At 44.2% G+C, this 27143-nt stretch overlaps 1 protein-coding gene across 8 annotated transcripts in view; it reads right to left on the bottom strand.

Moving 5' to 3' along the window:
• sh3pxd2aa (SH3 and PX domains 2Aa) overlaps positions 1–27143 on the bottom strand; it is a 118501-nt gene that overhangs the window by 40903 nt on the left and 50455 nt on the right. For 4 of the 8 annotated variants that reach the window (XR_015117520.1, XM_086210499.1, XM_086210503.1 and 1 more), the window contains 2 exons: positions 13479–13504; positions 2401–2445 (listed from right to left, as the gene is read on the bottom strand). Coding sequence is in view for 7 of the 8 variants with exons in the window: in XM_086210499.1 (XP_086066625.1) it covers positions 2401–2445; positions 13479–13504 (71 nt within the window). In the remaining variant the exon portion in view is untranslated. Of the gene's footprint in view, positions 1–2400; positions 2446–13478; positions 13505–13619; positions 13682–27143 lie in introns of those variants that run through there. The other 4 variants (XM_086210504.1, XM_086210501.1, XM_086210502.1 and 1 more) reach the window with 2 other exon arrangements.

Genomic DNA, 27143 nt, shown 5'->3' with positions numbered 1-27143 from the left:
TGTCCCTCCCTGACCAATCAGAACGCAAGCTGACAAACTGGCTGCATAGTTCCAAACTTCTGGCCATATAGCTGAGGCGACCCCCGGCCCACTGCGAAGGATTGAGGAACATCGGAAGGGATCAAAACACAAAGAGCACAGGCACAGAAAGTGTTTGGAGGGACTGCATCTGGCGCCTAAAGAGGATCCATAATCTGAAACAAACTTGAGGACCTGAAGGAGATTACGGAGAGTGGAAAAAGAAAGAGACAGTTTGAGAGAAAGACTGGGGAGTGAATGAGTGGAAGAATGGTGAAGTTTCCCTGTGGAAAATCAACAGTGCGGTTGAGAGGAAAGGCCTCCCCTTCGTTGCCTTTGGGAGCCAGCCGTTGGACAGGGAGTCAGGGGGGGGGGTGAACACACCAATCATGGTAGTCGGCACTGCTGGCCTTAAATAGAAACATATGAGGGGACTGCAGGAGAGGGAGTGAAACAGGGAAGGAGGCTGGTCCATGTTTATGTGAAACAAAAGAAGAAAGCTTTCAGTTGGGGTTAGGCCACTCGCTTTACTCCCTGATGTTAAACCTTTTCGAATGCAAGCAGTCGTTTTATTGACAGGGTTCATATCTGATACACGGGGTTCATATCTGAGTCACAAGGTTCATATCTGATTCACGGGGTTCATATCTGATACACGGGGTTCATATCTGAGTCACAAGGTTCATATCTGATTCACGGGGTTCATATCTGATTCACGGGGTTCATATCTGATTCACGGGGTTCATATTTGATCGGAGCTGCAGATATGATAGTGGCTTTGGTCGCAGAGAGACAATTCAAGCAAATCGGAGAGTTTCAGCAGATACATGTAATCTTGTGCTCTGTTGTTTCAGTATCTCAGCATGACTCTGTCAGGGGAAGATGAAGTCAGGATCATCCAGCAAGAATAAAAACAGGAGGTCTTTACTTTCAGTTGGGCAAGTGTTAATTGTTCAATCATGCCAGCTCCTACTGGCCATGTTGCATTCCATCTGGAAACGAATACAAAGTTTGGGTATCTCTGGGAGACACCAACAGCAGAAACAGCTGACCCATCATATGAGTTACAGACTCCGAGCTTATTCCAAAAGGGGCCTCCAACTTCCATTTTTCACATTTAATTGAGTTCCAGAGAGAAAAAAACTACTTCAACTGAGCCTGTGATGGGTTTTTTTCTGTAATTTCTTTCAACCGACACTTCGAAATGTGCACTAGAATATGATGATGGAAAAACGACAATGATTTGGGAAAAATCAAATGGATTTTTTTGACGAATTAAGACATGAGATTAACAATATCCGAGGGAAGTATCAATCTCGTGTCACATTTAATATATCTGAATAAAAACATTACGTGATTATCCTGACAGTGAAAGTGCTGATCACGGCGTGGTGCTTCATTGTTTCTGCAAATCACGGTTCTAGGACTCATACATTGATGTTATTTCATTTCTTTTCATGGGTGTTTTTCTGATGTTTTGTAACCTCAGAACATTTTAGGACGAGATATGAATAGAGGATAGTAAGTAGACGACAGTGTGTCTGATTCCTGAATATTGGAACAGTCTGGGCGCACCAGGGAGGGCCTGGAACTTCACTCCTTCCCTACTGGGGAGTCCTCTCTGTCTGACTTTAGCTTATAAGAAAGATGAAGTACAATGCATGGAGCAATAGCAGGCTACTGTGCATGCAGGCAGCACAGATCCAACTATATAAGCGCTCTGAGCTGCTTTAACAGCAGACATGCCTCACTGAGACGGACCAAGGATCCCAGAGACCTGTTACATTGTAAAGTGTTGCATGCTGCCTTTGATATTCCAACATTTTTATTGCACAACGTTTCGTGCAGAAGTTATAGGAATGTTGGAGCTTTTCTCCATGTTGTACTAAATGTGCGCCTGCAGGAAATATGGTCCGTTAACGGGACATTTGTCTTTGATAACTCGCACTGACATGCTGATACTTCTAATGGAAGGATACAACATACGGCAACATGCCTCCATATAGGCTCACAGAATAACTGCTAAATGTTGACGAGAATGTCCTGAGATGAAACGTTGATCGTCAACTCGTCCCTCTTATCCACCAGACGCTGAGTGGGGGTCACATGCAGTTATGAAGTGTAAAGAAGCAGACTGCATTAAGCAGCTCGGCCACATGTGGACTTTAAGGTCCTGGTTCTGGCCCTCCTGGCTCTACGCCCAGCTGCTGCAGAGCTGCACGGATGGATGGCAGAGAAAGAGGCTGACGACAGATCATGAAAAGCAGATGTCGTGAGAAAAACTGAAGTGTGAAAAGAAATAAAGTTGAAAAAGCAGAAGGGATGCAGCTGGCACAAGAGCGCATGCATATTCAACATGTTGACAGACACACACAAGGCTACCTGACGCCTCTTTCCGCGGGCTGTCTGTAAAGCCGTACATCCACACTGCAGACGCCAAGAAGAAAGGAGAGAAGCAAAGAGAGATTATTCAGTTTGAGAGTATGCAGAAGGCCACAGGATGGTAAATCTTAATCACACCTCATGAAAACACAAAAGCCTGAAAATCCCCACTCTCCGAGTGTTTTCTTCCTGCTGACGTTAAAGTGCATCTGAGGGCAACAGACTTTGGTTTTCTACTGTTTTTCAAACACCCTTCACTTTCATCCCTTGTTCAGCCTCGCAAAACATTCACCCCACCCTTCCCATGATCCCCTTTCCCCCGTCTCTCCTCATGTCGCTCCTTCCATCCCTCTGCCTGGACCTCCTGGAATGTCTGAGATGGGCGTCAGCCACATCCAAAGTCATTACTCCTCACTCCCCCCTGCCTCTCCTCAAAAAACATCTCAGCCCCAAACCCGGAAATTGAATGCTATGTGTCAGAAAAGAAAGGGACGGAAGCTGGAATGACCAAGATTCTGTATATTTCCAGAAAGTCCTGATCTGAAGCTTGATTTTAGATTTATTTCAAATTATTGTGAATGGACCTTCCTCCATCTTTTCTTGCAAGTCGGACCGACTGACAATTACACCCTCAAACTCTGTCAGTGAATAGCCATGCCTCGCTCATCAAATGAAAACATTATCAGGCAGGGAATGGAGGATTGTTGCAGGCCTGCAGAGGAGAGGGTTGGCCACATTCCTACTGAGAATCACTGTGGAGTTCACATATTGTTCGTTTTAGGAACATCTGCACAAATTTGTCAAGAGGCTGATGCCTCCAAACGATCTTTGATAAGTCAGTTTACCTCTGTTCTTAACACACGGCAGCTGGAGACCGAAGTCCCTCCGAAAGTTATTCGGTAGCACGTAAGGGTCTTGATGCTAGTAAGTGGACGTGAGAATATTTGTGGTTTGTCAAGGTTAGCTTAGCATGCTCAACATAGCTGCTGCTAATCAATATCAGCTCCATGCAGAGACTTTCTCGCTGTTTGGAGTATTGATGGACTGAACTGTACAAAATGTTTAATTTTCTGAGAATATTCAGAACAAATACAGAGGCTTTGATTTTATGAATTCAAAGGGAGAAGAGATGAACGGGGACACTGAACTGTGCTTTCATTCCTCATGTCATCACCACACAAAGCAGCTAGACTGCACATAATGTTGGGTCTGGTACCAAACTTGACCTAAAAGCAGGTCAGAGCAACACGTCTAGCCTGAGGAGGCACCAATACATCAAAAACAAAAGACTGAAGGGCATTTGACTTGCCAACGCGAGCAGCTCAGCTCAGTGAGTTCTAGTTCCATTACTGGTTCAAATATGATACCAAACCACAGTTACAGAGGGGGTTCTCGTGAGGTTTGGTGTCTTTACCTTAACTTCTGACTGCTATTTTAATTTTCTCTGGCCCACTTTCAGCGGTATTGTCAGCAGATGGTGCCATGGTATTCAGCCCAGGTTTCTGCAGCCCAGACACTGAAGTGCTGTAATTATCTTTCATCTACTCAGTTTGTGTCCTGAACTCAGAAAGATGTTTTCCCCATAAATAACTTCTTGGTGACTCCAGAAGTCCAGCTACAGATAATAAACTTGAAGTTAATGGAGTTTGACTACAAATAGCAGTAAAACTTGGGGGGGGGGGGGGGGGGGGCATCTGTGAGTGTTGAAAGGCAAATTTCACTGTCTTGGTAAAGTAGTGTTTTAAACTGTTAAGCAGGTGCAGGCTCACAGTTCCTTGTAGCTGAAAGGTTGAGAAACAATAATGAGAAACTTCTCTGCTGGATGTCACTAGATTTTACACAGTGGTCTTTTCACTACTGACTCAAATGTGACACGAGAAAGAAAAACAAGTTCTTCCAGTAATTTGTTATTTTCGACTGCGAGAACAATTAGTGAAACTTAATAATGAAGAACACATGTCAAAAGACCAATTGGAATTATAAACACCAAAATAATCGGCAGCTATTGTGAAACCTTGCATTTCCACAGAACAGTGTCACAGAATGATGGAGGACTCTGGTATGGTCCCAAAGGCTCCCAGCTCACCAAGCTCAAGGCAGTGGATTCCGAGGGTTTATACACGCTGAAGGCAACGGGTATCTGAACAAAGTCATCGAGCCTCTGATAAAGACTTAAGTTTTCATTCGAGTTGAATTTGAACGGCCTTTAATCTATCCTGTTATATCCCACTAGGGCCGTTGAAAACATTCAAAACAATTACTAACATTCAAAAGCAAACCAATCAATCTTGGACGGCAGAAAGAGTGCTGGAGCACAAAGCCTCATCAATCTCGGAGTACAGCTGTTTCCTAAATAAAGGTTCTGACACTTGATGAGCAGCATGTCGCACTGATCCAGGCCAGAGCTGCTCCCACCATGAAGCTGAATCCACTCCATCTCCACCAGAGCATCTGGAGCTGTGGTGGATTGATTTCGGCCCCAGAGGGAGGGACACGGGCTGGTCTCAGGTCAGTCACTCACTGACGCTCTCCCGTGATTGCTACCCACCCGGCAGCTCAACATCTGATTGATATTAACCCTCCCCTCCAACCTGGGTCCTCCATGCTAACACCCCCAACCCTTATGCTTAATTCATTTCAGGTTTGGGTGATGACGCCGTTCCTTTACCGCAGCAGCTGAGTTTCCAAGAATTCCGACCCACAACGCCTACATTACCCTGCAATTGAGCACCAGAGCACGTTGATATATGGGCCGTCTTTCTAGGTTTGGATTGGAGGGAATCATTAGCCATCCATCTTGTTTTGTTGTTGATTTAGTAGATTGTGTTTTAAACTAACACTTCCTGTTGGTGAAATCACCCAAATCTCTCCCCCACACCTGATACTCACAGTCCAGTAACAGACTAAAGACTGTGGCCTGTAGATCTGAAGTGCAGGATCTCCATTCAAAGGTGTACAATGTGATGCTGACGGAGCGAGCGAGGAGGACCAGGCAGGTCTACAGCAGGCAAACAGGAGAGGTGAACTGCAGGTTAGAGGAACGGGGGGCATTCTAGTGGCAGCGCTGCCACACACAGAGTCCTGAGCTAGTGACTCTGCTGATGATACTGAAAAGATGCAGATTGTCAAAGTTGGAAGCACTTTGTAAATAAAAGAGGTCAGATTAATCTCACTGCTCGTGAACTGATGTGATCTCATGTTAGAAAGAAATGAATGCGCAGAAATGTTTCTGTTGGAGAACGTCCTTGTCGGTCAACCCCAAGGGAGACTGGAAGTTGTCATGGCGGGTAGAGAAACATGGCAGCTTGGCTTGACTTTTGTAGGAGTTTAATTATGAATTCACGAACAAATTAAGTGTATCGGTTTGACCTCAGATGGCAACAGAAAGACCCACTGTGCTTGAGCTTCTGATATCTTTGAGCAAACGAAGCACCAGCTTTCCTCCGATGCTCATAAAGCTTTGCTAAATGTTTCTGAAAGCTATTTTTAGATGTAGAAAACAGCGGAAGTTAAACTGGAACTAGAACAGTTACTGATATCTGGACACGTTCTGATCCTGCACGGTCCATGATCATTACGTTGTTGTTGACAGGCGAATAGTTATCCAGTCTAATATGAGACTGGCTACGATTTTAATTGGTTTCCATACAGAAGTTCTGCAGAGGTTTTGTGAGCTCAAAGACTTCTTTTAAGTGTCCCAGCTGTCTTCTCACCTTCCTGTCTGAGTGAACCCCAACGCCAAGATTGAGCATTTGTGGTGACACTTCTGCACAAGCAAAACGTGACAGGTGACATCTGAACGGTCTGTGTTTGACAAACAGTGCCAGACAAGAATGTAGCTGCAGGACTCACTCAGGTGGTCCACATGTCACGTACGCAGCCGACCCTGGTTTGAATCCTGGCCGGAGGTCCTTTGCTGCATGTCACACACCCTTTTCTCTCTCGTTTACTGTTCAATAAAGGCATCTATGGCCCCCCCCCCTCAAAAAAAATTAAAAAGTGTGTGGCTGCAGTGTTAGAGGAGGCTAAGGACCCTCAAGCCAAGATAAAGAAGCTCAAGATGCTCCTGGCTAACCTGCACCTTCATCTTCCATACTTTTACTGCACCAATCAAATCGCTTGAATACTACCGAGGATCAAAGCTGCTACTGCTGTCACTCACTGCTTGAGGAGTAAATCTCCACGCTGGAAAAACGCTTGCTGACACAAAAACGTGCTGAAACGTAAAACTGGAAAGTTGAAGCAGACAAATTCTATTTGGAAAAAAATTGGTTATGAAACTGTTTTGAATGTGTGAAAATGACAAGAGGCTGAAAAATAAAACGAGAGATTTGTCATTTTGTTAAAACAGATATTTTTAAAAGAATCAGTCTTGCTTGTGTTGTAAGTCACTTTGGACAAAAGCTTCTGCCAAATGAAACTGTAGAATTCAGGAGCTGGTGCAAACCTAAAGCTATCAGTACAGGCTCTGAATGCTACAAACTCTTATTTTATATGCTTTCTCTTACTGCTTTGTGTTGTTTCCATTTGACATTTCTGTGGGTCTTAAACCCTTCCGTACAATATTACACAGCTGAGCCCAGTCATGACCTGCTACATTGGTTCTCTGTGCAGGGGAAAACTAAATCCCGGTTAAGTAGAAAGAGGAGCGGCGTAGAAAAGAGCAGAGACGGCTGCTGTCTTAGTGAAAGGTCTCATTGGGGAGCAGCGCAGCACGCAGCTCGTCGGGGTTGCTGCCATCATACACAAATAGTCACCTGACACCGTGACGAAAGTAAACTACGAGAGCTAACCGGGATTGATCAGACACAGCCATCGATTCTGACGCCGGTGCCAACAATGTCATAGCACAGGCCGGGACTAGCGCTCCTGCAACAAGACCATCACTCATGCAACAAGACCATTCGTCCCTGACTGAGACAAATTCTGTTTGAATGCAAACAGAGGTCTGTGTGTGTGTGTGTGTGTGTGTGTGTGTGTGTGTGTGTGTGTGTGTGTGTGTGTGTGTGTGAGTGCCTCTGAGAGAAATCACATGACACATACTGCACTGTCACTTTTTAGACAATCCAGACTCATCCTCCACTCCCCTCACCTCTTCTCGCCTTTCAAGTACTCACACATATTTATATTCCTTGCCAGAAAAACGGGAGTTGAGCTCACAAAGATGTTTTCTCCCTCCCGCATCACTTCCTTGTGACTCCAGATTGCGGAAAGCCATGTGCCATGTGTGGTAAGCTTGAAGCTAATGGAGACTGACAACTAACAACAGCAAAACTGTCCAAAAATATCAGTTAACAAACTCTCAAGCACACTGACCACTAAAATCCAACAGCACCCTCAGAAACCCACTAACACTCTGACCTTAAAACAACTATAACCCATCCAGTTCAGTGCTACCTTGAACAAACAAGCCATGATTTAGGTCAGAGTTTGGGGTTGTTGTTTTTTTGCTTTTCTGCACACAACCCGGTGTTAAGACCTGAAGGGACATGAGTTGAAAACTTTCAACCAAAGTCATTGGAACTGGTCAGTTTTGTTTTGTCCACGGGCAGATTTTCATTCTCCAAGCACAAAACAATACCATCAGACTAGTGTCTGTTTCCAGTTAAGTGCTCAGATGTTGTCATTGTAGTTTTAGTTTGATCAGTTTGTTGCAATGACAGCAACATTTGTCCTCCAGTTGACTGCAGCTGTTGGCCTCCAGCTGGTAAAAACAAAAATAAAAAAAAACAGTGGTTCCATTCCTGAATATTTCATAGTTAATGAATAAGAGTCTGCGAAGGGTTTGCAGACTGATCATACTCCATTTCACAACACTTTTCCAGATTCAAATTCTCAGACTATTCTGTAGATAGCTGCGACCACTTTGGCATCTCTAATCTCCAAATGCCGACAGAAGTCTGGAGATTTCTGAACGCCAGATGGTTGCTTGGACAGTAGCAAGAGCGGCTCCACGCTTCTTACATTGTGATGTTTACTGGTACACGACCGCTGCGCCTCACAGGGGGACCGCCCTAAAGATTTGGATTAGTTCTGCTTAGAAGAGGTTGTCCAAACTCTAAGTTTTCAACCACTTCAAGCAACAAAACCTGGGAGAATGTCTTCAGTCTCCCCAAGGAGAGGAAGAGTCAAATCATCCCCGTAGAAACGGCTGACAGGGTTTGTAAATGCTCCACCCACAACTGTAGCAGGACAAGCAGGAGACGAGAATGGATGGATGGATGGATGTTAATGAAACCCTACAATTAAACATATACATCCATGATCAAAATATCATGGAAGAGTCCACTTTTATGGCCAATTTATTGAAAATTTCATATTTTGAAAACTAATTATGAGCAACAGTCTGCCATGAGCAATTTTCTCATACACTTTTTTTATTTTTTTCCGTATTCATCCAGACATGGAAATATCTTAAATTCTATCCTTTTTTCATATTTTGCATGGAAACCTGTTATGCTAATTCACATTACAACCACAGGAAATCAACACGAAGAATCCTGTGAGTAAAATCCAATTTTGGGAGTTTGGCCTGGATAAACCATGAGTTGCTTGATAGCTCTGGTGATGAAGAATTCCTGAGCTCTCTTTTTCTTCCTCGTTATTATCAACTGTTCTCTGGTTTCATCTGCACTTCAACTTCTCCGTGTTCAGTAAACGCTGACTTCAGAGGCTCTGAGTATTTGTGCATGTGGGTCAGCTGAGAACTGTGATTAGGGGTGGGTTTTGATATTCAAATGTTTGAAAATTCATTAAATATTTTTTTTAAAAAATCAACGAATTGTGTAGTAATTCTTGATTTGTGGCCTGATTACATGTAGCTTCAGCTCAGGTTAAACTTTCGTGGCACGTTCGGCAGCACTTCAACTTTTTAAAAGGAGTCAGTATGGAATTTGCTGTGAGAGCTTGTGTGCAGTACAAACATGAAGAGATTATTAACAGCAGTCGTCATAGGGAAAACAGAGCTGTCAGAAGTGAGAGGGCCAAGATGGCTGTGCCCTGGAGATTTGTTTACCACACCAACCAGTCAGTCTGAACTGAGCGGAGGGGCTTGCAGCGAGACCTGTAGTGCCATCCCTCCCCTGCAAATTTTTAAGCTAAAATCAATATGGTCTTTACTGTAGCTTCAACAATAATGTGATAAAACTGTGCTGACATTATTGATGCGTGAACGTGCTCAATGCCACATTGAACATGCAACAGTAGAGAACAGTTGTATTCCTGGGGGCAGCGTAGGGTGTCGGTGTCCGATAAATGTGTCTCCTGACAGAGGAGTTCCTGATGGTACAAACAACAGCCTGGTTCTGACATCCTAATTAGCACCAAATAGATGTGTTCACACACAAACCGCACTGTCCACACTAACACACAAGCATGAAGGCAAAACCCTCCGCTGAGTAAATAACATTGACCCCAGCGAGTCTGAAATCAGATCCACTGTGCCACGTAAACAAACCAGAGGCTGACTGTCAGCCCAAACAGCACCCTCCTCTGTTGCCTCTCAATCTGGCCCTCACATGGAGATGGATGAGCTCCATCTGCACTGTGCAAGCAGGGGAGGAGCACGGAGCTCTGACCCCTGAAACTCTCAGAACCTGACCTGACTTAAAACAACACGTCGGACATCTATTCCTCCTGTTAAAGCAACACAAAATGAATCAGTGTTTGGCAGCATGGAGAACACAAACACTGATCTCAAATTGTTCATCCATGATAACTTTGGTTTCTTTTGTGATGACATGCCTGTTTGCCTTGTATGATAAATGAGACCAGAGGATTGGCTTGGTGGAGGCCTTCCACTGCATGATTGGCATTGTGAAGATTATGGTCCCAACTGGAGTAAGAAACAATAAAGCGGTGTATGTTTTTAGGGTGCTGCTACAGTATGATTGACAGGTCATACCACAGATAGGACATCTGACATGACATATTGGATTGGTGCCGATACTGGCGTTCTCATGCTAACTGACTTCATGCACAGATTCAATATCTGCCGACTCATGTTGTGCTCCAGACGCTTGCGCTGGACCACGTTGTGCTGGAACATGAGACTCATCAATGATTGAGTCGCAGTCAAAATGCATTTCTTTGAAAAACAGGCATTTGTGTGTGTGTTCTTGCTATCTTTCATTGGAAGTGCTGGTTATTTCATCCTTATGTTGTCACTGTCGAACATAATGCCACAGAGGCTTCAGTACACATTATCACTGCAGGTGAAATGAAGCCTATGCCTAACTCCAAGTGGGGGGGGGGGGGGGGGGGGGCTATCCCAGCTGACAGTGTGCGAGGGGCAGGGTTCACCCTGGACGGCTCACCAGTCCGTCCTAGGGCCATCAGGGGCAATTAGGAGTATCTTGCTCGAGGATACTTTGACATGGCCACAGTGAAAGTGAGAATCGAACCAGCAACCCTTGCTAGATGGCCACTCTACATCTTAGCCATGCCGCTCCTCCTCCTCAGTGTCTTGAAACACAGACTAACTTCATGTCAGCTGAAGTCGCAGCAGAGATGCTGGGTCGGTGGCGCAGCCTCCACCTGAGCAACACACCACAAACGGTGATCACAAAGATTAAAGTCTCCAGTTTCAAAGTGCACCATACTAAGAGGATGCAGGGGGGAAAAAAACAAGTCCGCTTATCTGCAAAGGTAATCAGCTTCCAAGAAATCAAATCACAGCGAGGAATGTGTATGTAACTGAATTGGTAATGAGCTCTCTCTGGTGCTATAACCGACTGATTCGTCTCAGCAAAGTCAAACATTTCAGGGGCTTTTAGTCCAAAAATAGATTCACCTTTGTAGGCGCCGCTTGAATGATCACTGAAGCAAATACTTTGGCTGCACAATGTCATTTATTTTACACCTCACCAAAAGTTTCACACACACGCAGCTTCTTGCTTTCACTTCCTGGTTGTGTGTTGGGCACATCCCAGCAGTTGTGGTGAATTACATCCATCAACAGGCTGTTGGGTCACAACAGAAGCCCTCTCATAATTCCCTCAGGCTTGAAAATAACACTTGTCAGTCAAAAAGGAGTCAGTCAGTCGGGTGGGGGGGTCCTTCAGAAGAACAGTCTCTGATGCATCACAGTGGGATGGAGGTTTCCCCCACCAATGGGTGGTCCTCTGAAATACGCTCCAGCTTGCTACCAAGAAAGTCTTAAGAAAGTATTGTCCCCCACCACCAGGATGCAGAATTAGCCATCATAAGGTGGGCTAAGGGGACTGTGGTAGACAAACACGTACATGATCGTAGACAGCCAAGAACATGGGACTGCTGAAGGTGATGTGGGGACCACTGCAAAAACCCCTGGCACTTTCCAAAGTGTGGCCCGCCTCTGGGCCACTAACCAAAGGGCCACGGCACTGGGGATGAACTCCACTGGTACTCGGAATGACTGGTCAGAAATCAACTCAACAGACAAGAACGGAGGTCCTATTTTGGGACAATGAAGAGACCCAACATGACCCATGGCAGCCTGTCCAACTGGCTGCTGTCTTTGAACCCAGACTGGAGAGATGCAGATAGCTCACTTGGTGGAGAGGGGAGCATGGTAGTATGGTAGAGCTTCACCTCAAGGCTGTCAGCCACCACATTCCAGAACTTAGGCCCTCAGTCAGAAGGAACATCAGATGGGACACTGAATTAGGCAATCCAAGTCTCAATAAATGCCCAGGCCATCTCTGCGGATGCTGCGGTGTATAAAGGAACAGCCTCCAGCCACCACACGATCCTATCCACCATAGCGAGGAGGTATGTGAACCCATGGGAGGACAACAGAGGCCCATCAAATATTCCAGCAACATAATAGCCATTCCTTTTCATTCTGAGATGAAAAAGAGCTGCAGCTGCTGATCACGGCTTAACTGCTTACACCAAAGCAACAATCAGTGACTTCTTGTTCACAAATGCTGTTAACCGGTGCCCCTCCCACAATAAACAGAAATGGCGAATGGTGGGTTAGAGGGCCAGGAGTTCCAAGTCAAAAGTGCTGAGCTTTTCACTTGCCTTGGTGCAGCTGCTAGGCCCCATCTACACAGTGTTTGTTCACTGCCCCAACCTCCTAGTCCGAAGCATCCGAAGAATTATGTCCATCAACATGCTGTGGGCAGGAGTTTTTATGGGTAGTGTTAACTTGAACTTCATCAAAATGTCTACGAAAGGTGTAGACATGAGGGAGGTGCAACATACGAACCACTGGTATGTTAAGCCTCAAGCTATCTCAGGGTAGGGGCGTTCACTAAGTTAATTAGTCCTTAAGAGCATTTGTAGCAACAGCTCTCTGTTCACCTCAGTTTCCTGCATCTTCTCCTCACTTATTCATGAGCAGTATGACTGACATTTCCCTCCATGTCTTCAGCCTACAGTACTGTGCCTTCAACACATAAAATTAATATATTAGTGACTCACATGTACCAATGCTTAAGCTAAGCAGCTATACTGCTGCTAATACCCTCTAAGAACCATACGTTTGCTAAGAAGGCTAATGAGGCTAAAACTTCAACAGTAAAGAATGAATGGTCCTAACATATGATCTTGTGCTATGCAGAAACATACGCAAATATTACAAGCCGTAAGACATCAGGAGAAACTCCAAGCCCTTCACAAACCCTTATTTTTGAGGCATCGCCGTAAAAGGGATGTAGTTAATTCATTCTATTTTTAATTAATGAGACTGAAGAAAAAATGTCATAGACATCGCGCCGCCTTAGACTTCAGCTGACAGTCCTTTAAGTCCTAAATGCCACAACAGCGATGAATAATGTATCTTCACGGAACTCCATTCTGACATTAGAAGGGAACTATCAGGCAACTGCGAAACCCCACCCTGGACTGTAGAACAGATCTATGACCAGAGGGATAGAGCATGACAACTCTTTGCACCCGCCCCAAAACACAGTCGACAGAAAGTCTGCGTCCCACAGCAGGATGAGTAAACAAAGCACACATTGACATCACATGAATAACAGATCATTCACGGAGAGGGTAAAGAGACATGTGTCATGCAACACGCCCCCGGATCTTAATAAGTTAAGAGAGAACAATTCAGGGAAGGAGAGTGGAGGAAACAGGTGACTTACCCGACTTGCGCTTGGAGCCATAGTCCCTAAGAGAGAAGCAACACAAGAGGGACATGATTAGTGACACAAGAGTCAACAACAAAACATGCAGTTGCTGCGCTCTGACACTCCTAAACAGCAAAAACTGGCAACTGCACTCACGCATGAACGCATGCGTGCAATCGGCTTTAGTGCTCTAACAAATGCATGTGTTGAGGGAGAAGGAGAGGGGAGACGCAGAGTGAAGGATGGAGAGAGAGGGAGGGATGACTTTGGCCAGCCGCCCCGTACTCCCCGCAACAGATACAAATGAGTCATGTGACTCTGAAGCAGCACTACCATCCTCTTCCTATCCTTCTTCTCTTCCTCCCTCCCTGTCGGAGAAGAAGACGACCTCTCCCGACATTTGATCGAAAAAGGGTCAGTTTAACATGCCTTGCTAATGGATTTTAAAGGGATTATTGCACAAGGACAAGCTTTAGAGGGGAGGGCTGGAGGGATGAGTGTGCGGGGGTTGCTTTGCTGAGTGTGCCTTGTCAATAGTGATGGTCAGTGTGGTGATCGAGTTAGAAGATGAAGGGAGTGAGAGATCAGGTGAAAAAAGAAAGTGCTGCTAACAGAAATGCACCGTCACGCCTCATCCCTTCCCTCGTCTTTCAGGTCTTTTTCTGATGTGATTCTGTCACAGTAGTGTCCCCCTAAATGTGCAGATTTTAACCGATTCCTCAGAGTTGTTCAGTTGGAACAAGCATCGAGTTTCAGCCATCAAAACTCATCTTGACACATTCATTAGTAGAGACATACAAAACGAACCAGCCGAACAAAAGAATATTGGTGAATACAGAAACTCTCGTAAATTGCTTGTGCGAGTCATTTAAGAGCAAATTTACATGTACGATCGGTTCTCACGTGAGGCCCAATTTGACTTCTGAGTATCGCAGCCGAGAGGACGAGGTGCAGAGTGAAGAGGTGTCTTCTTGGTCAGTTCCTACTTAGTTCGTGAAAGATGAAGAGACGGTTTGGAAAGTGAATTAACTGACCCCTCTTTTACTGTGACACCCCTCATGCCACTCACGCTTCTGTTTACTACATTAGCAAGCCTGCTAAACCCGTAGCTCTAAACCTAACGGTTGAATAGAAGCTAACATCCACAGTGACAGTGTTTGTGTTCAAGTCATGCCAAACATTTCCAGTCGTTATACTGACATCTATCAAACTGAGCCGGCTGAAGTTTCTCCGGATCATTAATTACCAAATCACTATTCATCTACTGACTCGACCCTGAGCTACAGTTTATGATTTATTTATTCATACAAGGACAATTGTAGATGTCCAAAAATATAATAGACATGTTAAGGTTAGCCCTCCTTTCCATTTCCAATATCAATTAACAAGTTATCAGCCTTTTATACCCAACACATTTCTTTTGAACATTCAATCGTGTCAATTTCAGCTCAGAATAAAAGCTCAGTGAGTGGATGTTCTTCTTCCTCCGTGCCACTGAAAGCCACAGTTATGATGTTTTCTCATTTCCGTCATGACGTCTGTCCCTGCGCCCCATTATTCCCTTAACACAACATCTCTGGAACAACCTGAGGGACTTTCTTCAAATTTGGCTCAAAAGCCACTCAAGCAAAAAAAAAGGAACCGATATTGGGGGTTAAAAGTCAACGTCACTGTCACCTCACATAAATACCATATGTCTGGATGCCTTGAGGGTATTTCTCTGATTTAGTCTGTTCAATGTTCCTTGCATCTAAGCTTTTTTCCCACCCCCAAAGTTCCAGGCACATTAACATGAACTCTTGTTTTAAAAAGGTAACGACCGCCTCAAGCAGGCACCACAATGCCCCGATACGTTTTGTCAAAGTTCGATGTTTCCATTTAACTTTTCTAAAGTGACACCTTAAAATCCTTTCCATCCATTTTCTACCTCTTATCCTGTTAGGGGTCGTGGGGGGGTGGAGCCTATCCCAGCAGCCTTCAGGTGAGAGGCGGGGTTCACCCTGGACAGGTCACCAGTCCATGGCAGGGCCAACACATATAGACAGACAACCATTGGCTCTCCCAGCCACGCCTACGGTCAATTTAGAGTCTGGATTAACCTGGTCCCCTCTTGATGTCTTTGGACTGTGGAGGAAGCTGGAGTACCAGAGAGAACCCAGCAGGAACAGGGAGAACATGGAGACTCACCCAGAAAGACCCCGTGCTCCAGTCAGGACTCCACACTCAACCTTCCTGCTGTGAAGCAACAGTGCTACCCACTGCACCACCGTGCTGCCCCACACCTTAAAATGCACAATATAACACAATTCTGGAAACTCAGCCTTGCAGCTTCCCAAGGGGCAAATCAAACCCTCACCTCACCGCAGGTTTTGCCATCTCATCCTTCTGCAGTACCACTGTTGATGCATGCTGAGTAATGAAACTGAAGCACACTGCCAAAAGATGGTGCAGCAAAGGGCTGAATTCCATTCGACCCTGCCAGTACTCCCTTTCACGTCAAAAGAAGTGTACTATATACCCTGTATATTATAGGCAGTATTATCAACGCCTCAGCCTGCATGATGGGATATACTATAGATACCGGAGGCCAAAGTGGTCTGTGGATGACAGATTGCAACACGACTCAAGAGGAGCGCCAGACAGCTGCTGATGGTAGCTCTAGCAGAGGGCCGTGGATGCTATATGTAGGTGCCTGTATGTATACTAAAGCAGAATCAGAAAAAAGCACCCACGGGTAAGATTTATGTGTAAATGATCCCGGTTGTTCTCTCAGGATCAGCCTGACTGGGACAGCTGACCTTGCTGGCCCCCTGTGAAACACTCCATTACATTAATGAGCCACCTCTCATCCTACCAGGTGTGATATAGAGCGACTAGTACCATAATATTACACCACAGTGCCAGGAGAGTAGGGGGACCTCCGAGCAGCATAGCCAGTAGTCAAGGTAGTGCCCTCTCACAGCAGGAGGTTAATGAAAACCTCCTCTTGGATCTCACCGTGGCTGCACTCCAGCTAATAAAGGGGCATGTCAGTGCACACGCTGACAGTTCAGCAGTGCATGTGACCACATGGAAACACCAACGGTCAACAGTTTGAGGGCAGGTAGACAACATATTACACCTGCAAGAACACGAGCAACACTTTACTGGAGATGAAACAGCTCAGGCTTCGTTTGTGTCACTATTCTTGTCCTCTCTCTATTTTCCCCCTCATTCATCCTCCCGTGATCTGACGCTTGTGTCTTTTTGTGGAAAGCCACAGCAGATGAATGAAGCCTTTATACTGACCTCTCCACCAAGACCCCTGTGTGCTCGCAACCAGAATATGCTTCATTGTCACCAAAGTGGGACACGGAGAGAGCGGGACTTGACCCCTTGCCTCATCCGATCCATCTCAAGCTACTCTGGACACATGACCTCTGATACATCGCTAACAGACAAGATTCTGGTCAATGGTCTTGTCAACAACTGGGAGGTATGGAGGCTGTGCTGGGGTGTTCACCCATTTCACTCTAGCTCTGCCACAGTGGCATTAAAGATAATGACATCTTCTGTTCAAGCACGAGAAATGCGTTCACATTAAATGCTGGGTTCACTTTACCATGTAAACAGCACTTTTCTCGAAATATAGTTTTCACGATAAAACGTACACTAGGATTAATTCCACATTAGAGTTGCCAGCAGAGAAGCAGAAAAGGAGACACAAAGTAGCCAAGGAGATGCAGTAGCCGGGTGAGTAAGCAGACAGGGAAGGATGAAATAAAGCATGCATTGTGGATCCAGTCTTAATGAGCATCACAACTGTGCCTGTTCTGTTAACACCATTATCAAATGCAGCTGGACAGGATGTTTCAAATCTACCTGCCAATTCCACCTGCCAATATTAGGAAAAGTCAAAGTTGAGGTCTGAAAGGTGCAGGAATAAGTTAAGTTTGTGCGTCCAAGTGAGACCTAGGCAAATTTCTGATCATTTACCATAGAAATGATCAAAGTTCTAATATGATACGCACGTAGGAGAGCCTGCTGGGTTAATGGAACGAGCTAACGGTAAAAGATCGATACAGGCTGTGAGGCCAACAGTACAATATTTGTACAAGTGTGACCTGGAAATGACTGCTTGTAACATCTCACTGAGGTGACAGGAGGGACAATGAATTAGTTGTGTTTGCCAGAAAGCAGCAGCAGCATGAAAAGTACTCTGCTGTCTCCAACACCCACGGAGCCTGTGAACCTATTCATGCTGCGCTTGGTTCGAAAGGCAAACGCGACCTCAAAGCTCGGCAAACAAGTCCCGCTCTGGAGGAAGGCAGCCGAGGTGGAAGCAGTTTCTGGGCCAACCTAAGATGACTCAGCATGAAGGTGCAGGACTACACTGACCAGCACTGTATTTCAATCTGTGCATTAGATCGTGGATCAGGAATGATTAACCCGAGTCAAACAGAGCGGGGAGCCCAACACATAGGGCCAGCGCGTGGATACCTCGTCTGTTTCCGTCAATGCATTTTGATTCACAGTAGAGGATGTTGATGAAGACAGAAAGAGATTTTGTTTTTAAAATCTCCCTCAATTTCACAAAATGTTTTATGCTTGAGTGAATGCAAAAATTGAAAGATGATGCCTGTGTGTGTGTGTGTGTGTGTGTGTGTGTGTGTGTGTGTGTGTGTGTGTGTGTGTGTGTGTGTGTTTTTTAATGAGCTGTAATGTGATGTGTCTGTGACTCATGTGACCGACCAGCTTTCGGCTGATGGAATCTGTCCCCATATTCCAAACTCTGTCCAACCTGTTGGTCGATGCTCGGTTGCATAAAGAACAACGGAGGTCATTTTTCTCAATCACTCTCCATTTTTGGCTGGTAGACGATTGATGGTCAGGACGAGCTCTTCCTCTTCTTACTGTTTCACCTAGTTAATTGACTTCATACCAGTTGATGAAGAAACGTGTGAAACGTGTGTTTCCTTTCTTGCAACAGTTCCTAAAATTACTTTTAAAAAAAAGGGGGCTAGATAACTCAATGGAAACTACTGTAAGACACAGGAAACAGGTCATAGTAGTTAGCATCTGTCACGTTCTGCTGGCTGTTGGCATTATGCATTCACAAACGGCTTCAGAAAAATGTGACTGCATGATGTTAGCCCTCAACAACTATCCAAGAATCAAACATGAGTAAACTACTTTAGCCACCATAGCAGCTTATTAGCATGAATATTTACATAGTTTTCAGCAAGAAGTGAGGTAAGCTAATCATCCCTGAAACAAAGTAAAAACAGAGGAAATGCTTAATTTCTTAGCCTTTCAGCTAATATCTTACATTACATCAGGACATGCCAGTGGGAGTGCAGCTGGCTATTTTTGACTTTCTTTTGAGGGTTAGGGTTTTGGGGGCATCTGCAAAGCATTACGGGTAAAGTGGGGCAAAGCACAGAGCCGAGGAAGGGAGGAGGTGGGAAGATGAAGTGGGCGAACAGAAACGTGGGGTCCAGACTCTATCCAGTGACTCAAGTCCCTGAGCCTGAAAACAAACTCTACCCTTGAGGGCCAAGCAGCCAGTGCAGTCTGCTCTTTCTCCACATTTCACCAGGAGGTACAGAGAGAAGGAAGCGAGGGGTGGATGGTGACATGGAGGTTTCATGTGTCTGGGTGGAATAGGAAGGCCATTTTTTTGTAGCCAGTAAAGAAAAAGGTATTTTTATATGGGTTGATGTCCTCAAGGGGTTTGCTGCTACAAGCCCTTTTCATCCTGGCAGATATCCACACCTGGTGGACTTCCAACAGCTCATGCATCTAAAAACGACAGATCAATAACAGACAACAAATATACCAGAGAAACAGTAAACAATGTGTCTGTGACTCTGTAGTTCAGCTGCAAAGACCATGTGGAGACGGGACATAGGCCAGTGTTGATTACCATGCAGAGATAATTGCTAAGGAATGAATGGTTAAGCGCTAAGCAACCAAAGAGTATGAGCCTCCTGCTGAACGTGCATCCACTTCTTCTTCTTAGTATGTCAGGTCCACATATTCTACATGAAAAAAAAGGCAAAAACTGGAGCCAGTTCCGTACCAACCCACGTGTCATTACACACTGAAATTTTGCCAGCGCATTTGCCAGCTCAATGAAACAGGCAATTCTGTGCATGCCGTATCAGTTCCAGAGCTTCGCTGTTGATTGTCAAGCCAAAACAGATGTGAGTGAGTATCCTGAGGCGGACCATGTGGTCGGAGGGGTCAGGCAAGTCAGCCGAGTACACAAGTGTTCGTATTTCAAGTCATTTGCTCTTGAATGAGCACTGCCTCCATTGAGTAGGTACTCCCGGGTAACATTCAACGCAGCGTAACACAACAGCCTCCCGCCAGGAGGATTTTAATGTTTTGTTTTCAATAAACCTTCAAGAAAGACGTTGGCTTATTTGAATTTAGGTGATCTTGCCGTGATTTGTGGTGCTGTGAACTGTAGAGTGCTTTTTATATGCTTCATGGATATTCTCAAACATTTTCTTTGTCACCAGACAACATACTAAATGTTAAATTCTAACGGATACTATGACAGCTTGTCTATCTGAAAGTCATTCCTTCTGACCTCTCACCACTTTTCATCTTCTTCTGCTGTTTGTCTAACCCTGACGCACATTTTCTGACTGCGGATGTGACTTAATCTGCTTTTGGGGACACAACCATACTTATCACTGGTTACTGGTGGAAGCCATGTCCCCAACTGGTAAAAAGCTGATTTTGAGGTCACTGGCTAACATTAGATTAAGGGTTAGAGTAAGTCTCCAGGAAATAGTCTATATTAATCCTAAAAAGTGAATTCAGTGTGTGTGTGTGTGTGTGTGTGTGTGTGTGTGTGTGTGTGTGTGTGTGTGTAGCTTCAAGCTATAAATAGACCACGATTCTGTCCATGAAAGAAATTAATTTACTCATTAAGAGTGTGTGAGGGGGGTTGGCAGATAAAGGACTAATCAATGTGTTTACAAGTATTAACATAATGGCTGCAAGTTAATGACTCTCAGTGGTCCCCTGCTATGTTCTCCTGCAAGACCAGGAAATAAACAAATCCCAAGATTACTGCCTCAGCCTCTCTCTTCTCTCTGTCCCTCGCTCATTCATCACTAAAGAAAGAAAATCTGCAAAAATGACCAAATCCAGATCTCAGCCCTAAACTTCCCACCCACGGGGCTCCATCTACTAAGCCCCTCAACGAGCCTCAAATTCCCTTGAGCTGCCCCCTGTCTCTCAGCCCTCATGATTACAAGGCCAAAGCCCAGCGTGGCCATTTACGTGCCAGATGGGGTTCACAAGAATTCTACTCTGCTTTGTTTTCTTTCTTTTTTTTACATTTGAAAGAAAAAATATCAAAAACAAATGTGTGTCTCCCAAATATTACAAGCCTTCATATTCGTTAACATTACCAGCGCTCAACTAGCAAATGGTGTTGCTCAATGGTTGTGCAGCAGATACTTTTATTTATACTTGAACACAAAAGAAAAGTCTTCTCATCTCATGTTGAATCACGTTTCTGCCTCTGTCCCTGTTGCAGCCTCTTGTTTTACTTCCAGTCAGACTGAATGAAGCAGCTTCCTGCAGCATTTTAACACTCGCATCAGCAGAGGCTGCTGCTGCTCTGCAAAACTACAAGTGTGTTTTTAACCGAGGATAGCAGCACCGCTCTAGAAAGGCCTTCATGGTGTTGCACAATGAATCCATGACATCTGGAAGGAACTGTAAGAAGAATTGAAAGAGAGCACTTCACTTAGGATGTCAAACTCTGCATATTGGCTCTCAGAACCCCAGGGGTGAAGCTGAATGAAGAGGATGTGGTTGGTCGGGGCCACTTGGTCACTGTTAGCTAGCGCTGAGAAATCCATTATTTATGTAGATGTTTATTGAGCTATTTTTGATAAATAGAATTGATAAAAACAGTTGAATTCAACCACTTTATTCATCAGTCACAAAGATATCCCACCTTTGATTTTTAATGAACAATTCTCTGCTTTTTCTTGGTACCAGACCTGCTCTACCTGTAAAGTGTCATGAGATAACTTTTGTTGTGATTTGGCGCTGTATAAATAAAATTGACTTGATTTGACTTTCCTTCATGCTGCTTCTGTTTGTTGTGTCACGGAGCCACTCGAGTGTTTTTGAGCTTAAATCAAATCAACCATTGTGTGCATACACCAAAAAACAAGCTTATTTCTCAACATCGTTTCTCTAACAGTTCTGAAACGCGCTACTGTCAAGGGTAATGGGGTTGTTTATGAACCAGGGAGGTAGAACACATGGGGTTTTCCATGCAACTGCATATTTATTATTGTGGTTTGTATTTAATACGAGGCCTGAAGATCAAAACTAAAGGTAATGAGGCTCCTTGTAGGCATTATGCTGCTACATCTGCAGCCAGATGTGACACTAGAAACAGAGCTGGGCTTTGTTAGTCTTAACTCAGGATCTCTGCTCCAATCCAAGCATGTTTGTTCCCCAAAGTCAGGTTCAGTTGGCTTGTGTCATCAGCACAGTGGATGAAATCGATATATGAGAGTCATGTGATGCGGTCCGCAACTAACTGGCCTTTAGTAACTAACCCATGACTTCTGCTCAACTGGATACCACCACAAAGACCAGAGACCCCATTGATGGGTTATGTGACTCTGTTCATGCTCTTATTGATTGTGATAGGGAATTGGAGGTAATAAAATAAGCTACGTAACGGTGAGGAATTCCCCTCAGCTGGATGAGTTCAAACAGTTCCCAAGTCCCAGCCAGCACCGGGACATGTGTCCGCTGCTGTCCGGAGGTGAAGAAAGGTGTGGGAATTTTCATTCATGTGACTTTAAGTTTCACAATATCATAGAGCTTTGAATCAGGGTTTAAAGCTCTCCTTTAGAATATTTACTGTTTTACAAAAGACATTATAAAAAGCAACTGACATTTACCATCAATGTGTTTAAAATGCACCCACAGCCAGACGACAGTCACATTCAACTAGCTCTCTTCATCTATTGTGTTTTGAGTACTTGCTATGTTTTCTGTCACTCCGTGTCCATGTTCTCAGGTCTTCTAGTTGTTCTTGATGGTCATTTAGATCATCCTATTTGTTTTCTTGTTTGTTTTTTACTTTTTTGTGGTGTTTCATTGTATTTGTGTAAAGCGCTTTAAGTCCCCCTGCTGACTGAAACCATATGGATAAATTTGCCTGGTTTACCCCGATGAGCGTGAATGAAACTGTCCTGATTTCAATCAAATTATTTTTATAGCCATGGCTGAAGTGTGTACTGTAAGTCACAGTCGTTTTATTACCAAGCCTAAACGGGAGAGCACTTAGGTTGAAGCATGACCTCAAGGCCAAATGCTAAACTGCTCACTTCGAGATGACATCACAGGGTAATTACGTCCGTTGAATTGAGCTTTAGTACCGGCAAGTCTACATAAATAACGGCCTTTGTCAATATCAGAGGACACACTCGTGCTCCACCCCCTCTCAGTAACACAAACACATTATCGCCCACTTATTCCTAATGAGCACAAAAACTCTAAATCCATCTTCAGCATCACCAGGGATGACCCTGCTACTTAACTCAAGACCCCAAAAGCTGACCAATCACAACAGTTCACGACTTAGCCTGGTAATAATCTGATAATCTTGCAGCATCTCACTCCCAGAGGCACGAGCCAAGGTCGATGCTTATTGTTATTCACGGGGAGGGCTGCGAGGGGGCACGATGAATGATGATCACCCGCCTCCAACAGTACACTGGCCTATGGGGGGCAGTGGCCAGTATTTTCATCGTGGCTGAAAAGCAGTACACGCATATTAATGGAGACATTTGTCAACATTATGGTGTGCAGAGGACGGGTAATGCCATTCAGGCAGATAGCAATACGGTTGCCAACCACAAGCCCAGACAGATCAGACAAATCACACCTCACACAGATTGCAAGATAAAAATACAAGATTCCATTAAAGATGCTAAGTGGGAGAAGAAGAAGAAATCTCCACAGAAGGGACGACGAGTGGGAGGAGGTCCGGGAAGCTTTGGGGAGGCGAGAAATTCCAGTTGAATGGAAAAAGATTTGAAACAGGAAAAAAAGAAAGTTCAAAACCGACTTGCATAAAGAAAAAGAGAGAGAAAGGCTGGAGTGTGGGATCAGACAGTGGATACATTTATAGAGAAACAGAAGCCCCGGGGAGGTGGACAAGAGTTCGGACCAGAGACTGCACATGTGCAGCAGGTTACAGCAGCTGTCCGAGCTCCATTTGTGCCTTTGTATTGTGAAGTACGCCACCGTGTGGAGGATTACTGCAAGAGGACATGAGAGTCTGCTGTAACCGCATGTGTTCCTGTCTTTAGTATGATCATTCACACCAGGGCTGCCATTTCTGTCTAAACAAACACTCACATGCACACATGTTGACAGCAAGTAGTACTGGGTGCTGTAGTTCTTCATTTCTGCTCTGGATGGAGAGATCCCTTCCGTCTCCCGGGGTTCATGCCAAAGATGAGTGTGTATCAACTGAACACAAGTGTTTATCAGAGTGACCTACACAGCTAAATTCTTTGTGTACTCTCTTCAGAAGGCTGGGTTGAGTGTAGCACATAAGAACGGAATTTCCCACCAAAACCACAGTTATGATGTCACACGCACGCATCATTGACAGTAATGTCATACGCATAAATTATCCACCTGCCACCCACCAGCAGGAATGTGACATTCACCGATAACAACCATGCAGTTGTCCGGCCATGACAACATTATAAGGAACGTTATATTTACACAAGTACACCTTTTTCCTCAGTTAATGTCTGTGTTCAGTATAGCAGTGTGACAACAGACCATTATGACAACAGGCATGCTGCAGTGCGAGCTTGTGACGTTCCCCATTATTGATGTAATATTTCACTGTATATTTATAGATGTAGATATAGATATAGATGTAGATGTAGATGTAGACATACTGTAGATGTAGATATAGATGTAGACATACTGTAGATGTAGACATACTGTAGATGTAGATATAGATGTAGATATAGATATAGATGTAGATATACTGTAGATGTAGACATACTGTAGATGTAGATATAGATGTAGATATAGATATAGATGTAGATATAGATATAGGTATAGATGTAGATTTAGATGTAGATATAGATGGAGATGTAGTTATAGATGTAGATATACTGTAGATGTAGATATAGATGGAGATATAGAGGTAGATATACTGTAGATGTAGATATAGATGGAGATGTAGATAGAGATGTAGATATACTATAGATATAGATGTAGACATACTGTAGATGTAGATATAGATGTAGATATAGATATAGATGTAGATGTAGATATAGATGTAGATGTAGATTTAGATGTAGATGTAGATATAGATGTAGATATATTGTAGATGTAGATATAGATATAGATATTGATGTAGATATAGATATAGATGTAGATGGAGATATAGATATAGATGTAGATATAGATGTAGATATACTGTAGATGTAGATATAGATATAGATATTGATGTAGATATAGATATAGATGTAGATGGAGATATAGATGTAGATATAGATGTAGATATACTGTAGATGTAGATATAGATGTAGATGTAGAAATAGATGTAGATATAGATGTAGATGTAGATATACTGTAGATGTAGATGTAGATGTAGATATACTGTAGATGTAGATATACTGTAGATGTAGATATAGATGTAGATATAGATGTAGATGTAGAAATAGATGTAGATATAGACATAGATGTAGATGTAGATGTTGTGGTTCTCCAGGGGGCCTGTGGCACTGCACCAGGCTGACTTAGGAGCACTTCAGTCAGGCAGAGAAGGCCCCACCAGGCCTATTATTAGCAATTATTTTATTTAATATACAATCAAAGTAGCCATATGGGAATGAGGGAAGAAAGAAAATAAAAGAATACAAATATCAAATGAATTTTATGCTTGAAATCACTTCTTTTACAAAAAAATGTGTTTTCTCAGCTTTTTGTCTAAAAAAAAGGCAGTTTTCTTTGACACCAAGAAGACTGGATGCACTTTTCCTCAAATGAAAACAGAAGGTTTGCGCTTTCTTTTGATCCATTTAAGTTTTTTTTTCATCATCATAGCACAAAACATTCCAAGATCAGTGAAAATGTTCAAAAATGCTAGCAGGGAAAGATTTAATGATTGCGCATTAAATAATATCAATATAACTGCAACCTGATATGAATAAACTGTAGGGTTCCTGTATGAGTCACTGTGTCTTAAATATATTAATGTGTGAACAGTGAGTGCATGTTTGGATGGTGACGCTCCTCTGATATAGGCTTGTTCTTTCATGGCAGGCTGCCGGGCCACAGGGGACAAGCGTCCATGTCTGTAGTTCTCCAGGACATTTAAACACATCAAAAGGAGCAGCGATTCAGCTGAAAGTCCATTCAAAATACATTAAACATCAAGAGTGCTCAGCTTCAAAAAGCACCAGCTGATTGCACAGGAGTGTCATCAGCTCAGAGCTCCACTTCCCCACTGAGCTGCTCTACTCCTGTCCGCAGACAGGGGTCACTGTTGCATACAAACACAGTTAGAGAGGAGAGGAAACTGTAGCTGATGGAGGCTCTGTTTTTTCTACTCACATGTAATTGGTATGGGATTGATTCCTGTGCTGCTCTGAAAAGCACACAGCTCCTTTTTCTAATAAGATCACAGTCTGAAAATTCAATCTTACATTCTACAGTCGGAGACATGCCGCCTGTTGTCAAAGCAAGGTCTCTTTACTAAGATTTTATGGGGGGGACTATCACCGAAAAGATGCCAGAGTTTGATCTGGTGATAAAGAATGGCTCTTAGGTCACAACATACACCTCCCTTTGTCCTAAGTGCCAGAATATGGCATCTGGAGAATATTGATCATTTTGAAGTGCTCCTTTGGCCTCGCACTCCCTTGTTCTTGACCTCTTCACCTCCCTCAGAAATCCTTCCTTTCCAAAAAGAGATGAAGTGGACTCATTTCATCACAGCTACCTCCAGCCGTCCCATCCTGCTCTATTCATCACAGTCATGGCGACACGGCCCTCCCAGAGCTATTACTGTAGCGAGCTGAGCCTCCACACCTCGACAACACCCTGCATGCAAGAGTACAAGTGAGTCATCGGGCGAGTGGGTGAACAAGTGCATCCGGGGAAGATGGTGTAAGAAAAAAAAGGCTCAGACTGTGGAACAAACACAGACGGGTGGTGTACTTTGCCTTGAACTAACCTGACAACAGGCGAGCCGCAGCGCTGAGAGAGACATATTTACTCCTCTTCCTCTTTGGGTATTAACACAAACAAAATCCCTTTCCACGCACAATTGCTCCATTTGAGACGGGTTATTACGTGCTCACACATGAGAGCACACACACACACACACACACACAAACACACAAGATCGCAGGCTGAATGCTCAGCTGACCACATGCTTGAAGTGTTTAACCCCATCCACGTCACGCAGGACACACCTCGTGCTGCGCCGCGTGGCGTCCAGTGAGTGTTATTGATCCTTATAGTGAAGCGGCTTATCCATTACACTTGAGTCAGCCTGTCTACTACAGGGAGCAGACAGGCTGGAAGGCACAGATGACTGGGAGGAGACGGACAGAGGTGGGAGACTGAGGGAGAGCATGAGGTGCTCTGTTGTGCCTGTCTGATGGGGAG

Source organism: Aulostomus chinensis, chromosome 8 (genome assembly GCF_037954235.1).
Source record: "Aulostomus chinensis isolate RoL2024-O1b breed Wild chromosome 8, RoL_Achi_v1.0, whole genome shotgun sequence".
Taxonomy (NCBI): domain Eukaryota; kingdom Metazoa; phylum Chordata; class Actinopteri; order Syngnathiformes; family Aulostomidae; genus Aulostomus; species Aulostomus chinensis.
Note: the sequence above shows the minus strand (reverse complement) of the source record. Positions and strands in the feature narration are given on the sequence as shown.